Raw genomic sequence first — 15644 nt, 5'->3', positions numbered from 1 at the left:
GGAAGACCTAAAACATATTGGTTGTGGTGAGATTCGATCCACAGCCAGCAGGCACTTTGGGTTTAACAAACATTACTGCTTCTCTTCAGACACTTTGGCTTATTTTTTTCGCTCCTCGATCTGCTCCACCTCACTGGACTCATCCACCACCTTTCCGTTGATCATGGTCTGCGTAACGACTTTTACAATCTTCCTGGTCCTCACATCGGGGTCTTCTGTAACACAGAGTTAAACCAGGGTTAGTCCCAATTAAACTTGAATACAATAGAGCTTTCCAAATCCAACACCTGTGTAAAGTACCATTAATGGTTGGCCAATCACATTTTTTTATGAACATTAATTTGTCATACTGATGTTATGAACCTGCACTAAAAGCTCATTTTTAAACTACTTTGGCCATCATATGTAACCTTCGACAGTGAACTGCACTCGGCACTGTTGTGTTTCCAATTTATGCCAAAAATATGAAAGGGATAAGAAAGACAAAAGATCAAATGTCAGTAAGTGCAAGTTTGTGTTTCACTCATTATTTCTTTGGTGCGGCTTTTCTGAACTTTTTCTCACCAGTTTTCATCAAAACCTGTTTGTGTACCGAGGGATCCAAACCGTAGGCCAGAATTGAAGTGGGCAAAAAACCTTGTAAACATCTCCATGTGGTGTTTCTCATGTGCCACAAGACATATCAGGGACAACATCAGCAGTCATCTCCATGGCTGGGCCTGTCTGCTTTTAAACTGCAGTGGACCAAGGACAGGCTGAACAACACGTTTTCAGATTGACAGGGTTTGTGATGTCATAAACCTAAGGAGCCAATCCTGTTAATGGACAGGATGATGCTATGCATATCATTATGTGAAACCTATGGCAACCACTTCGGAGCCAGCTGTAACCGTCAAAGTTTCAACAAGTTGCCTCAAAACAATGGCAGAGACGTGTTTTGTTTTCACGATGCAGGTGGCGGTTAGGAATTTGCATAGTAGGCGGGGCCAATGCAGATCTTGGAATTTTTAATGAGAGAGAAGGAAGAGATGCCTTGAGAGGATTTTTACAAGGTAATTAAACTTATTTTGCAGAAAAAACGACACAATTTATTATTTCAAGAAGAGCATTTTATATGTCTTAAATTATGACTGGAGCTGGTCTTTAATAACATTTAGTACATAAAACAATCTGAACTTACTTTTAGGAGGTAAAGGTGTTTCTTTCACCCTGTAAGAGAAAAGAATATGACACTGCAATCAGAAATTCAGACATTTTAGAAAAGAACTATTCAACATTTTAGGAACATAAACCCACTCCCAGGAGCTGGTTAGCTTAGCTTTAGCTCAGTCCAAAGTGCTAAAATGAAAGTGTCAAAACCAAGTACACAAATATAGAGATATGGAGATATATTGTGGGTATCGATCACCACACATAATTACCTATCGTGGTTTCCCAGCCCTCACTTACATTTCCTCTCCCTCCAGCAACCTCCTGTATGTGGCGATCTCCATCTCCAGGTTCTGTTTGATGCGCAGCAGCTGTTCGTAGTCAGTCTTGTTGCGCTGCATGTCCAAACGCAGCTGAGACAGCTCGTCCTCCAGCTGAGTCAGTGTGGCCTGAAGACGATCCATCTCCACAGAGTACTTGTGCCCCGTTTCTCCCAGGTTTCCTTCTAACACGCTTACCTGTTAACAGGACAAACAGGTAAGGATCAGAAATCGTATATATCTTGCCTACAGATCCTGAATTCCCATGCAAGTATCCATTTATAGAGTTTATGTTTCAGGCGACCTCTCTTTTTAGCTGGTTTGGTCTTTTTACTCATAAGAGTTTGGTGATAACCCCTGTCACATTACACAAGTCCTTTGATGTATTACCATTAAAAATATTTTAATTAGTACCTTTAAATAGCATAGTAGACAATAATGGTAAACAAATACATGATGAGGTAAAAATGATGTTGGAGAAAGGTTGAAGCTTATTCCTTTAAGGTCAGTTTTTACCCCTTTATATTGCTCTGTATGGTATGTTAACCTGTTGAGCTTATCCATTCACAACCCCTCACAAATCACCTACAGACCCTACAGACTGTCAGCGTGATAATATCTCTGTGTACTTACTATAAGGCAAACATCAATGAGCTATTACCTGCCTCCACTGAACACATCTGTACGCTGTTTGATCTGTGCTGACATGTGGCGGAAACACACACAGAACACTTGCTTGCTTGACTCTATGTCTTGTCACATTGATTGATTATTGGAGCAGAAAGAAATTGGAGTGTACATTGTACCGCTTTTAGCTCTTTGTTAACAAAGAGAAAGCAGCTGTTAGCTATAAAAGGTCTGACATGTGTGCAGTGTAGAGAAAAGAAGAGTTAAGGGCGTTGGGCTAAAAAGAAGTAGAGGAATGGTTCTTAAAGTTAAACCTTATTGGTCTCTGTAAGTCAGAGCAGCTGTCTCTTTTACTGGAAATGTGGGACATCTAACAGTCTGATTTGGGTTCTTTCGTTAAAGAACCAGCTCTCAAATTACCACCACATAGATGATACAGTCATGTCAAGTCAAGCTGAAGCTGCATATCGGCTTATTTGTGAACTATTTCCAAGTGACACAGGATTGCAGGCTGGACATACGGGTCAGAGATATTTCATTTGAACGTTGAAAAGTGGGCAAACAATCAAAGACACGCCAGCTAACCATGCTGTTGCTGGCAAGCTAATTAAAAAAACGTTTCCACACATAATAATAATGTGTGTATTTTGTTGAAACTTCCTGTTTTACAGGACGAAAACATGATTTGATTTTCATATTACAGAATATAGAGAAATAGTTTATTTATTTGGCATATATTGTTAAATAGTTGAACAATATGACCCAGGATGAGATCTAAATGAGTTAAAATAGGTTCATTTCAACTCAACTTTATGTATTCATACTGAAAAACATGTTTTTACTTATAGGAGTTAAAACTACATCCTGGCTACATCCATGTATTAATACAGTACTGTACCTGCTTCCGAAGGCTGTCAAGTTCCACCTCCAGAGCCTGCAGGAAACGCCGTCTCTCACTGAGCTCACTTTGGGCACAACGCAAAGCCTCGTTGCTTTCTTTGACCTCCGACTGCACCGCCTCTAACTGTAGACGCAAACATGAAAACAACATACAGTTTAATGAAAGCAAAAGACAAGTGTTAATACCAGAAAAAGGACTCCTTCATGTAGATGCTAACCTTCTTGAGGTACCAGGTCTCGGCCTCCTCCTTGTTCTTACGAGCAATGCCCTCATACTGGACCCTCAGCTCAGCCATGATGGCCCCCAGATCTGGACCCTGAGCTGCATCCACCTCCACGCTCACCTGCTCGTTGGCCAGACGGGACTTAAGAGCATTCATTTCCTGCAATGATTTAAAGAGGTCAAAGGTCAAAGAGTGTTCAATGCTGCAACATCTGACAAGTCTTGAAGGCTTGGTAGCAGAGTTGTCTGGATGGGAACATTCTCTGTAATTTAATGTGGAGGAGTCTAAGACAAAATGTTGGCTCAAAGCATGAAAGAATAAGAAGGCAAGAAAAATCTTAATTATTAAGAATGTAAGTCTGCAGGGAGCAGAGCAGAGCCTGCATGGCTCAGTCTACATCCTGGACACCACACCTCACTGTCTAAACACACACACTACCTGTGGCTGAATGGGCTCCAATATTCTCTCTGTTCAGTACAAACAGTAGGTGTTGTCTTGAGGCATAATGGAGACAAAGAAAGAGGGTGTGTCCCAAGACTTCCCATTATCATGTTTCAGATACTGTATACTGTGAAACCCTCGGCTGAAATTCAGCTGTGAAACTGATAGAAAATCAAGTTTTGGAATGTGTTACAGCTCTGTGGTTTTTAGATGTAATTAATCATATCCAGATGCAGGAAAATGGCCTTTAAGCAGCCCAGAGAACCCACTGTCTTTCAAAGACATCCTCCATTTACACAAGACGACAACTTGTAAAGCGATTATCTTGACGAGCAAGACGTCATTAATCTTCTCTGACGTGACCTTCACCTTGAAGGGAATCTCACCTCGTCGTGATTCTTCTTGAGGAAATAGAGTTCCTCCTTCAGGCTGTCCAGGTCTCCTCGCAGCGTGGCGATGATCTGGTCGTGGTCAGACTTCGCCCTCCTCAGAGCCTGACAGTCCCTCTCTACCGACTGGCACAAGGTGGCCTCCGCCTCCCATCTGCAGAAACAAAAATACACAGCGGAGAATAAAATAAAAGTGAGGGAGGTGTAACTACTACTGGTTCACTTTGTGCCTCATGTATCAACATCACATTTGAATCAGAGATAAGCATCTCTTTTAAAGATAAAGCCCTGCAGATTGTACGGAAACCAGAATTAAAGCATAAAAAAAGTCTTCTGTCCACGTAGATCAAAAAACTTTCAGTAAAATTTAGTCTATATTAATTCTTGACCTTGGGAACTGTAGTCTGGCAAAAAATAATCCTTACTTAAGCTTCTAACGTTTTAAATGTGGGCTCATTCAGCTGATGAAAGCTGTGAGATGCTCAGAAAAAACTAGTAATTACACCATGATTCAAGATTCTTTTGTAAAACTATTCTATTGTTTATGTTATATTTCATTATCTATAGTACCTTACATTTAAAAAACACAAAACAGACACAGAAAGATACCTCTGCCTGCTAAAATCTTCTTACTCGGATTATAAACATTTTATTGATCCAAATGTGCAGAAGAGTTTCTGAGGATCTTAGAAACACATGTAAAACAGCTGTTATTACACAGCCATCTCACAATATACGGTATATTCATGCATTAATTAATCGCATATTTTCTGCTTGTAAAATCTAAATTTTCATAGTAAAAAGTAACTTTAGCTATATTAATGTAGTGGAGAAAAGAGTAAAATATCTACTCTAAAATATATAGGAGTAGATCAAAGAAGTAACTTGTTATAAGTAAACTTGTAGTGGACTGAAGTGATTGATGATGATCATTTTAAGACATGAGAGGCACAAAATTGATGCATGAAACCAAACTTTAAACCCCAGAATGGATGCAACTCCTGCAGAGACCAGCATGTAAGGTACACATGCCCTTTGCTGCTAATATCATAAATCACTGCCAATTGCAGTATCACTCCTTCGCATCAGAACAGAACATACCATCAAGACATCGTCAAAAACAGCAGCAGTGGGCGTATCTTTACTCCACCACCTCTCCTTCAGCTTCACCTTCACCTGTCACATCCTGCGCTCGCGGATGGCTCGGTTGTTTGAATCCTGAGCACCGTGGGAATGAGGCTCTTATTTCGCAGCCTGACATAAAGGTCATTTATTCACACTGCTCTGCAGTCTGACGCTCCCATGTGAACACTCACAGGCGAGTCAAAGAAAGGACCCTCTGTGTGACACTCACTTGACCCTGAAGTCGTCGGCCGCCAGCTTGGCGTTATCAATCTCCAGCATGATGCGGGCGTTCTCCAGCGTCTTCTTTCTCACCTGAGCGGGGAACATCGTGGGAAGTTAGAACAACACTATAGAGGATTCGAGCTGATCTGTGCTATTATATTGTTAAATGCTGGTTTGTTTGCTGCAAAATCATACATGCTCATACTGTGAGAACGTCATCTTAGAATCTATTGGCTACAGGATCTTTGTGCTCGTTCTCATAACACTACTTTCAACAAAGTTCAGGATGGACCTCTAGTTTACTTTATCTATCGAACAGCTTTATTTATCCCACAAGATGCAATTGGTTTTGAGAAGCTTGTACATAAAGAAATATAAAAACACAGCGACATACAGACAACCTATACATTATAAATGAGAGCTAAAATAGGAAATAAGATCTAAAACGTATTCTGATCATTAAGAAGACTTAGGAAAAGACAGCATAAGAAGGATCAGTCTGGATAAAAAGTATAAAAGGGTCAGTCTGTCTGTCCGTATGAAACCTATGGAGCATTTAGTTAGTTCGTTTTTCAAGCAGTTAAAACATGACATCCTGACGACATCCAGGAAAAGTCCAGAAGTAGCTCAAATATTTTAATCTTTATGGAAGATCTGCTGGTTACAGAAATAATTCAGATCTCACTGTTTCACACTAGATCAGATTTTAACACTATGGTTCAGACTGTTTCTGTCTTTAACTGAGATGTGAAACCAGCAGGTAAAAGCAGAAAAAAATGAAATTACTTTACTGCCTTCAGAGTGTTTAATCGCTAGCTTTGGATGTTGAATGAGGACAGTCATGTTACAAAAAATATCAAATCAATCACAGGGAAAATGAACTCCTAAATCAGATGATACTGTTCACTGACCTCCTGTCCGATGGCATGTGCCTGAGCCATCATTCCCTCGATGTCGTGCCCTTTCGGAGCTTTCTCCATCATCAGCTGCTTGATCTTCACCTCCAGCTCCGCATTGGATCTCTCCAGCATGCGCACCTTATCCAGGTAGTTTGCCAGCCTGTCGTTCAGGCCCTGCATGGTCTCCTTCTCGCTAGCACCCACACCGAGCCCGTTGAAGGAGAGGCTGCTGCCCAGCATGTTGAGGCCGTTGCCCATGGAGACGGAGCGGGACAGAGACATAGTGCTGACGGGGACCTGGGGTTTGGCGCGGACGCTGCGTCCACTGTCCCTCACTGACATGCTGGAGAAGGACGGCTGACGGACCAAGTAGCCACGCACAGAGAAGGTGGAGGCCATGGTGTTCTCTGAAGAAGATTCACATGAAAGTTTTAGTAGTGCTCTATGAAGCTACATGTCTGCTCATTTAGATGCACGTAAAAGGGCCAGAAGTACAACATTTGTGTTAATGATGAAGAGACTATTAAAGCATCGGTACACTACATCTGTAATTTCATGTTTCTCTGCAGTAATAGTGTGTTTGTTATGCATGTCTCTGCTGTTATTTTATGTCTTTTTTGGGGTGTTTTGTATCATAAAGAAGCTGTTTTGTTTCTATCAAAAACATTTGTCACTGTTGGCTTTTAGTGTCTCTTTGTAACTATTTTGCTTCTCTTTCGTTTGCATCTCTCTGTAGCCTTTTTTGTATCATACTGTAATAATTCGGTGTCTCTCTGTAGTTGGTTTGATTCTCTCTGTAGACTGTTGTGTCTCTAAGCAGGTGTTTAATAAAACCTCCAATGAGAAATGTCAGTCACTTCAAATAGAGGCTCAGTAGGCTCGTTCTGTGACCCATCCATCTCTCAGGAGAGCTTCTAAATGGACCCTGTGGTGAGTTTGTTGTTTAATTTATTCATAATGGTTCAACTACATGTGCCTAATAATTAACATAATGGTTTTGTATTTGTTAGCAAATTATTGAAAATGCACACAAGCGTTAAGGAGGATCGACTAGATTTCCGTGTAAGAATCTCTGTGAGCTTAAAATCTGCCTCTTCCTGTGTCAAACTCAAATTCTGATGCTCCTTCAGTGACTTTAGGTTGTTATTTGATAGGTAAAAGGAGTAAATCAGTACTTACATGGATCTCAGTTCTTTCGTAGGTCTTCCCTTGTGCTGCTCGGTCAGGATTCGACCCTGATGCTGCGAGCGAGTGTTGTTACTGGACCAGATCTTACAGGTGAGTTTGGCTGCTGGAGGCACAGACTCTCTTTGTCTGGGAGGAGCCTGAGTTTGTGTGTCCAATCCCACAGCAGCAAACAGGAGGAGGTAACTTGACACCTGGTAGAGGAGAGAAAAAAATAATTGTGGTGCAAATAAAGTGAACCAGTCTGTGTCTGAACTTAAAATGCACTTTACTGTCTGCAGACTGACAGGTTTGCAAACAGCAGCTGTAAGCCTGGGCACTTGTTTCCTGTGACTGTTAAACTTAATCAACAACCTTTAAATCTTTTTAACTTTATCATCCAAATACAGAAAACAAATAGATCAGAGGTGTTAAACATGTTTAAAATCTATAATCCATTCTGTCTAACTCTAAAAGTTGTGTTTATTTCCAGTAAATTTAAACCTCATTCCATTTAGTTTTTACCAAAAATAAATTATGCTTAAATAGTGGTCAAAAATAAAACTATTGTGAATAATAGAGCTTATTAAATAATCAAAGTAAGAAATAAAAGTGAAAAAACAGGGTAAAAAAACCCCCAATGGTTTGCCCTTGAGTCCCTGCTAAATCTTTATAGTAAACAGTAGCATATTATCTCCACTCCTATACAATACAGACCTCATTCTCTGAGCTATATTTGGCCTCATATCTCCACACAGTGACATCAGCCCTCATTTGACCTGCATGGTAAAACTCAGAGGACAAACCGGTGTACCTAACAGGGAGCCTGCAGTCTCCACAGAGATCCCATTGAGCGAGGACACAATGCACTGTGAGCGACGTGTGACGCCGGCTTCACCTGAGGACGGCCCGGCGGGATGAGGGGAGAAACGGGAGGAAGCGGGGAACAATGGAGGGACAGAAAGAAAAGAAAGAGAAGACCCCTGAGAAATGCAGGGCGTGGGTCTGGCTGACCCAGAAACCTGTCTCTCAGTCCTCTCCTGCTGTTATAGAGTATGTAATCCCCTCTAACTGTATTGTAAAATTCCTCTGCTGAGCATTATTCTCTGTAGGATCAGATCACACAGAGACACGGACCTGGTTTAGTGCCTCACATGCCACCAACCCCACCCAGCCCCTGGCCTTCACACTCACGCAACCACCAAAAACCACGTCTACAATCATCCACATGATCAAATAGAGACTTTAACAGCAACTTAAGAAGGTTTCATTTCAGAGTTGCAAGTTGCTTGATCACACTTTTGGACAGTTCAGTACGAAAAGTTTCATTTGTGCTGTTTGTAATCTTAATCCAAAAGATTTAACCTGTCTGTTTTTTGTGGCATACAAGACACAATAACATGAATACCTTAACTCTATCCATCTGTCCATGATGAGGCTGAACCAAGTCCAACAAAGTCCCAACAAAAGCGCCATAACATCTTCTCTCATTTTAAGGGTGGTATTAATTAGCTGGAATATTGTGATGGGTGTTTGTGGCAATCCAAACTGCCATTAAAACAATACATGCAAATGCAATTTAAATGCAAATTAACTTAGGTATTGCTTAATTTCCTGCTGCATTACTCCACTAGAATTCTGAGGTATTATTGTACTTTTGACTTGATTTAATATCTTTAGTTAATCTGCAGATTCAGTTCGATAATACAAACTATAATCAACAAATAAACTATGATGTATTTTTATGCATGAAGATAAGACTCTGTTGATGAAATTCTGAAGCAACCAGCAGAATAGATAGTAAAATAAATAAGCCTCTCCTCTACCATCTGCAACATTACAGTAATCACGATTAAATATTACATGCATTTTCCATATTTAAGGCTATTACTTTTTTTGTCATTAAGTTTATTTTGATGCAAATACTTTAGTCATTTTCCTGAAGTAAAATTTTAAATGGAAGACTTTAACTTAAAAGTAGTAAAACTTCTTCCACCACTGTGTATAGCTTGTATCCTTTTTGAAGTAATATCTCTTTTCATGCCCCTTATATATGTATCTGTGACTGATTTTTGCATATATCAGTAGATTACTGTAGAGGAAGCATTTATTCGTAACCCTGATTTTCACAATCCACTATATTAGGAAGTATGGAAGTATCGCCACCTTGTGGACAAAAATACAAACTACATCGTGTAGCTTGTGCTCAACAGGAACTCACCATGCTGATGCTTCTTCTTGACCTACTCCTTGTTCCAACATGCAAGTAAAAAAAAAAAAAAAGACTTATGTCATGTAAGTTATGTATAAAGAATTACATACCTAAAACAATCAAGACTGATGTAGAAATAAATTCATCACTCTTACAAATGATCATGCTCTCTAAGTTCCATATAATGTAGAATCTAGTATCCAGTAGAAAAGCAGCAGATGTTATGATTTTCCAAAGATGATACAAACTGTTTAATCCCCTCAAACAAAAAAAAACAAAACATATTTGGGTCGTGATCAATTGACATGAAAACCATGAATTCTGTCTATCTACTGATGTGTTGCTGTGCACCACACAGCTCAAAGACTTCAGGTAAAAGATGACGGTTATATTTAATAATAGAAATGTAGCGCCACCATCTGTTCCTTGCATGCATTAAGAGGCGTCACTACTTCATACAGCCTCATACAGTGATTTAGATTCTGCTGCAGCTTTTTATAAATCAAACTGGGATACTGCTGGGATATTTCAAAAGCTGTTCTCGTCCCCCCCAAAATAAACACATTCTGGGAACCTGCCGTGGAGTCCCGTGTTTATTTTTGCACAGTGCACGGTTGGCCGTCAGCCTGGGTGAAGTGAATCATATGTTTCAGCTATTTCCTCCTGTCGTTCCTGCTCCTGCCCGTGTGTGCTACTGTACAAGTCACAGCTTCGAACAAAGTTTCTCTGTTTATTTCCCTGAAATTCTACTGCACACTATGTACAGTCCAGAGTCTGAGAGATTCATTTCGCTTTGTTTTGTCTTTGTTTAGAAACTTGATGCTGAATTCAGTTGAGTTGTATTTTTAGTCAGGGTTTAAATAGCGAGCCTGTGCAATATCCACATTCAAACAAAACACCCGTAGCCACAATGTCAATTCATTGTGGTCCAGTTTGCCTAAAAAAAGGATGTTTGACCTAAAAATGTCCGCTCATGTCATGTTGACCATCACGCTGTGTGTTGATGTGTTCCTGCTCTGAGGCCTCAGATAGTTTAGTTTCTGACCGACAGATTTAGTCACACTCCGTCTGAGAGGAGCTCAAATGTCTGGTTTTCTCTTGTGTCACCAAACAGCTCATGGATGACATTAAATTTAGATATGATGCTTTAAGTGCTCCCAGAAATTTTCATGGAAAACTCACAAAGCATTTGCAAGCTGGATGGCACATTTTATGGGTTGAGAGAAAGCTTGGAAACTACAGGAAAGAAAGACAAAAGTTAAGTTAAGTTTACAACTAATTAAACGCTAAACTTAACAATTACCTTCCCTGCAAGTTTGGCTGTAGTGTTAGCCACTACTGCTCCTATTAACAGTTCTGTAGTAACACCTTGGGCTTTGCTTTTTACATAATGTTATCCTATGTATATGGTATTATTCACTATGTTTTTGCACCCTGCTGCTTCCATGCTTGCTGTAGCTGGTCAAAAATCATATTAATAGTAATAAAAACAATATTGTAGCTGGTTAGCTGAGCATGCTAATGTTTGCAGTTCACATTAGAGCAGAAAAGCGCAGTTTAATCCAAACCTTACACTTCAGCTGTCGTGGTTTTGGTTTCAGAAGGTGATCAGCACACTGGTTTGGCATGTAGAGACATTTCAGTCTCTCTATGCAAAGTAGTTTTTGGTTACAAAACAGTTTTATAAAAACTTCTACCTGCACTGTGGTTCAGACAGGTGCAGACAACAGTTCTTATCCTGTCACATTTTAAAATGTTAAGTTGGTTATTGTTTGCCTTGCTATAATAACTGAAAACTTGGGTTTCCTGATGAATATTTCACTCTTTAAATGGTCACGCAGTATTCTATCATACTTTCTGTGCTTACAGGGTCACAATAGGAAATCAGGAACAAAGTAAAAGCATTTTCTTTGGCTTTGTGGTGCATAACAGTCAAAATATAGAATAGGAGAAGCACACAGAGTTACAGTAAAATATGTGCAGTCTGCAAAGAAATTTGTGTGACAACTGGTGTTGCAGGTAAACGGACTGTAATACTGATAATTAATAGGAAACAATGAACGGCAACATACTGTGGAAGCCATCTTTGGTCATCTGATTGCTGCTATAAAGTCAGTCTAGTGGTACAGCAGAAGTTATTATATATAGATTTTTTTATAACACCTTTTATAATTTATTAACCAAGTGCTTTGATTTACTGGTTGAAACTACGATATTATCAGGCTCATCAGCTATTCAGATACTTTGCATGGCACCATCAGTACAGTCAAATAATATCCTCAAGTACAGCAGGGAAAAAAACTCAAAAAATTACAAGACCCTGCCAGCATATGGCAGCATCTGAAATAAACTCAAGGAGGAGGAGGAGGAGGGTGCTGATGAAGACGGGCCACGCTGCAATCTTCCACAGAGGTTTTGTTGACTGTTGTGCAGGGGGAGAGCTCATCAGCGAGAAGGAGAGAGATGTGAATACGCAGAGATGAGGGGCACTGCAGTGTATCTGCTCATTAGGCGGGCGACGCTGTAATTCAGAGAGCGAGCGGCTCTGCAATCAGGGGCCTATTCATTAGCATGGGGGGCCCGCTTTCATCTGCAACCACTTGAAGCTGCCAATCACTGAGGCGGACGCATGACATGATGACAAAACGGGGCGGCTTAAATGCTCAGGGATGCTTGTGCATGGAGAGAGACATGCCTAAACGCTGCCTTGTATCTGAGAGGGACTTAAATGGGGAAGAAATGTGGGTTTTTACAGTGTAGTGCTGGCAGGTGGCCCAAACTGTGTCAGCTTGATAATCATCTCTCTGCTCAGCATGAAACCAGCTTTTGTTCTCAGATTTCACAAGGAGGAGCATCGCTTTCCTGAGCAGGTTTTCTTCTCCTAAATTGATTTGATTGAAAGTGATTGATTGGGGGAAGAAAAAAGTTTGATTTAAAGGTTAAGTTTGGAAAGAATGAGCGCACTCACTCTCACACAGATATACAATACACTCCTACACAAACACACGCATACATGTATCTAAAAACCAGACATGATACAGACACTCACGCACACCTGGTCCAGTCAACGTTTGGGCATCTTTAATTAAATCTCTGTTCTTAATCTGCTGCAGTTCTGCTCTCTATGTAAAGGCAGTGTGGGTCAAATTGTCATGACATTCATGCTCCTCCACAAGGAGACACACTAATGTTACTTGAAACTGGATCATAAAGTTGTGATCCCACTCTTTCTGCATTTCAAACTGAAACTAGATTTTTGTTCCTAACGTTTTTAATCAAACCAGAAAACCAAACACATAAAAAGCGACCTGAAGAGTAATTTTATTCTACCTTTAATCCCTAAAGGAATAGTTTCTCATGAAGGGAAATTTGCCTATTCATTTTCACACACACTCATAATCTGTCCATAAGCATAAATTCATAGCTAGCAGCACCTAGCTTAGCCGAACAGCTAGCCCTGCCCCTCCTGCTTTCAGCACCCCATAAAAGCTCAATAGTACAAATGGAACGCACTGTTTTGTTGCGTACCATCACTACTACAGTTGTAATTGAGCCGTTTGCTTCTCCTTCTTCTTCTCTGAGATTATGGTGGATTGCAACCAACGCTAAAAGGTGCATACCGCCATCTACTGTACCGGAATATGAAACATCAGGGTGTAATACTGTACTTCAGGTCTACACAAAGGAAATAAAGAATAAATAAAAAAACAAAAAATATATGAAATATCATAAATGTAAGTGATCCTACCTTTGATGTCATTGGTTAATTACATAACTGATATTAATTACTGAAACGCCGACACACCTCCACCTGTACCGCCACTTCAATCTTAACTGACGCCGAAATCCAAGATGGCGGCAGGCTGCGAAGAGGCAAACGTCTTGTAAGCAGAGCGTGCTGAGCATCCGTATTCCTTCCTTTTCGGTTTTAGCTTGTTTTTGTTTTTTTTATTCCGTGCCTTCATTTTACACTGGAAAAACTGCAACTTTTGGATAATGTCCATCTTTTTGGAAGTTACAGCGGCCGCCACATTCAGACCAACTGACGAATCGGCGGAAAACACATACCGGATGTCAGTCCCCAGTGGACTGGGGTCTCTCTTAACTGAGGTACTATCCGTGAGCATTGCATTTTTCTTTTTCTTTTTCTTTTTCTTTTTCTTTTTCTTTTTCTTTTTCTTAGCCTTTTCGCAATTTCATCTTACTGAAATGTTGTTTAACACCTGAACTGATTGTTGTGGCACTTTATTATTATTATTATTATTTTGATTATGTGTTTAAAATGTATAAGGCGGACTGGAGTTTTTGACGAACAGTTTTTCTTTTATCTCTCTTCTTCTCTTCCTTGAATTAAGACATTTAATTGAATTGAAAGAAATTCTGCTAATGGTGCTTTATTGTTTTGCTTTGTCTTTTTTGGGTTCAAGATAAGAGTTATATAGTCTTACCTATTTTTTTTTTTATATTCTTGGTTTAACCTGGGAACCAGAAATATCCTTAAACTTTTGGTTTTTTTGCTCTGGCAGTTCTGGTCCCACATTTCCAACCAACATGACTTTGGTCAGGCAATTAACAAGTGTTATCTAATATAGAGCAGGTTTGATTTGAGGACTGACAGAGTAGTTTTGATGAGACTTTTTAGTAAACAACCAAGATGGCCGTTGGCATTGAACAACACACTGAATCTGCTAATGCATCAGTATTAGATGGAATGGATTGTTGTTCACATTAAGTATAAATGGCAAGTGTTGGCTACTAAATCTCGTTGTGCCAAATGTCTGCGTATTATGCTGACCTTGAATCTATATGAACAGGATGTTTCTCTTAGCTGCCTAGTCTAGCAGCTTATCACTTGAGACATCTTGCTCTTAAGAGGTTCCAGATTAACTTGCATTTTGCATTTTCTTACAAGTACGACATATGTGCACCAGTACACCCCAGGAGTTCAGGAAAGCAGTAGCTCCACTACAATGCTCTGCCACCCAAATAAACATGGGGACTCAATGCACACACACAGCCTCTTGGAGTCAGTGTTATAATACACAACACGTGTCAACCATGATCATAACCACAGTCACAACAACAGCTAAGACCAAAGCTCTGTCATTGCATTGCTGTAGTCATGATCACAGATTCAGTCTGTTTCAATCAATCAACAGCAGTCACTGAGGGAGATACAAAAGGTTAACTAGCTTCACTTGCTATCTATCACTTGCAATCCAACAGACTTGAGAAGTGGCAGCTGAGTGTGCTCCCACTCATGCTGTGGACACATTGTACTATGCAGTATAATGATACACTTCAGGCTTTTTATGGATCAGAGGGAACTCCAGTATATTGACCATAATGAAAACAAAACAGAAAAGGGAATACAGATGATAAAGTGTTCACCATGAGCTTTTGGGGACTATAAGAGAATCTGCCAATTAAGCTCAGTAATAATCACACTACTAATATCAAGAGCTGGATGAATCAGCTTGTGTGGTCTTATTGCCAAATACCAAAGATATATTTCAAATAATATAAGCACATCACAGGTTTACAAGATTTTCTTCCCTGTTAAACAATAACTAACGTAATATGTTTTGTGTCCAAATATGAAGCTAGGGCCTGTAGCCTGTTAGCTTAGCATAGTAGAAGGAATGGAACCATTGGGGAACTAGCTAGACTAGCTTTGTCCAAGACAGTAAAAATTAAAGTTTGCCATTTTATTGAACCATGTTCATTTTAGGGCTTTCCAGGAGATTATAAAGATTAATGAATTGTAGACCTAACTTTGTATAGAGCTATGCTAGCTGTCTCCACTTGCTTCAAGTCTCACTGCTTAGCTAAGCTAACTGTCTGCTAGCTTTTGCCCTATATTTAACAGACAGATGGAGCAGTATTTTTTCATCTGACTGTGAGAAAGCAAAATGGTGTTTTTTCCTAAAATGTTGAGCTTAATTGTAGATATCTTTACTAAACATGTTTGT

The 15644-nt window shown here is 39.9% G+C and overlaps 1 protein-coding gene across 1 annotated transcript; it reads right to left on the bottom strand.

The window, feature by feature from the left end:
- Positions 1–99: 99 nt before the first annotated feature.
- Positions 100–6695, bottom strand: krt1-c5 (keratin, type 1, gene c5). The gene is made up of 8 exons (XM_069682997.1): positions 6309–6695; positions 5405–5487; positions 4048–4204; positions 3215–3379; positions 2995–3120; positions 1450–1667; positions 1181–1209; positions 100–215 (listed from the first exon to the last, which is right to left on the bottom strand). The coding sequence occupies exons 1-8, from the start codon at positions 6693–6695 to the stop codon at positions 100–102; spliced, it is 1281 nt and encodes a 426-aa protein (XP_069539098.1).
- Between the last annotated feature and the right edge of the window lie 8949 nt (positions 6696–15644).

This window comes from Semicossyphus pulcher, unplaced genomic scaffold, assembly GCF_022749685.1.
Source record: "Semicossyphus pulcher isolate SPU_LCO1_2020_fin unplaced genomic scaffold, fSemPul1.0.p SCAF_6, whole genome shotgun sequence".
Taxonomy (NCBI): Eukaryota; Metazoa; Chordata; class Actinopteri; order Labriformes; family Labridae; genus Semicossyphus; species Semicossyphus pulcher.
This window is presented reverse-complemented; position numbering and strand designations above follow the sequence as displayed.

Excerpts from the sequence above, each read along its gene's own strand:
- krt1-c5 (XM_069682997.1), bottom strand. The coding sequence starts at position 6,695 with ATGGCCTCCACCTTCTCTGTGCGTGGCTACTTGGTCCGTCAGCCGTCC. Across the intron at positions 4,205-5,404 it reads GCCGACGACTTCAGGGTCAA|ATGGGAGGCGGAGGCCACCT; the intron begins GTGAGTGTCACA and ends TTGTTTCTGCAG. Across the intron at positions 3,121-3,214 it reads AGACCTGGTACCTCAAGAAG|TTAGAGGCGGTGCAGTCGGA; the intron begins GTTAGCATCTAC and ends TTGCGTCTACAG.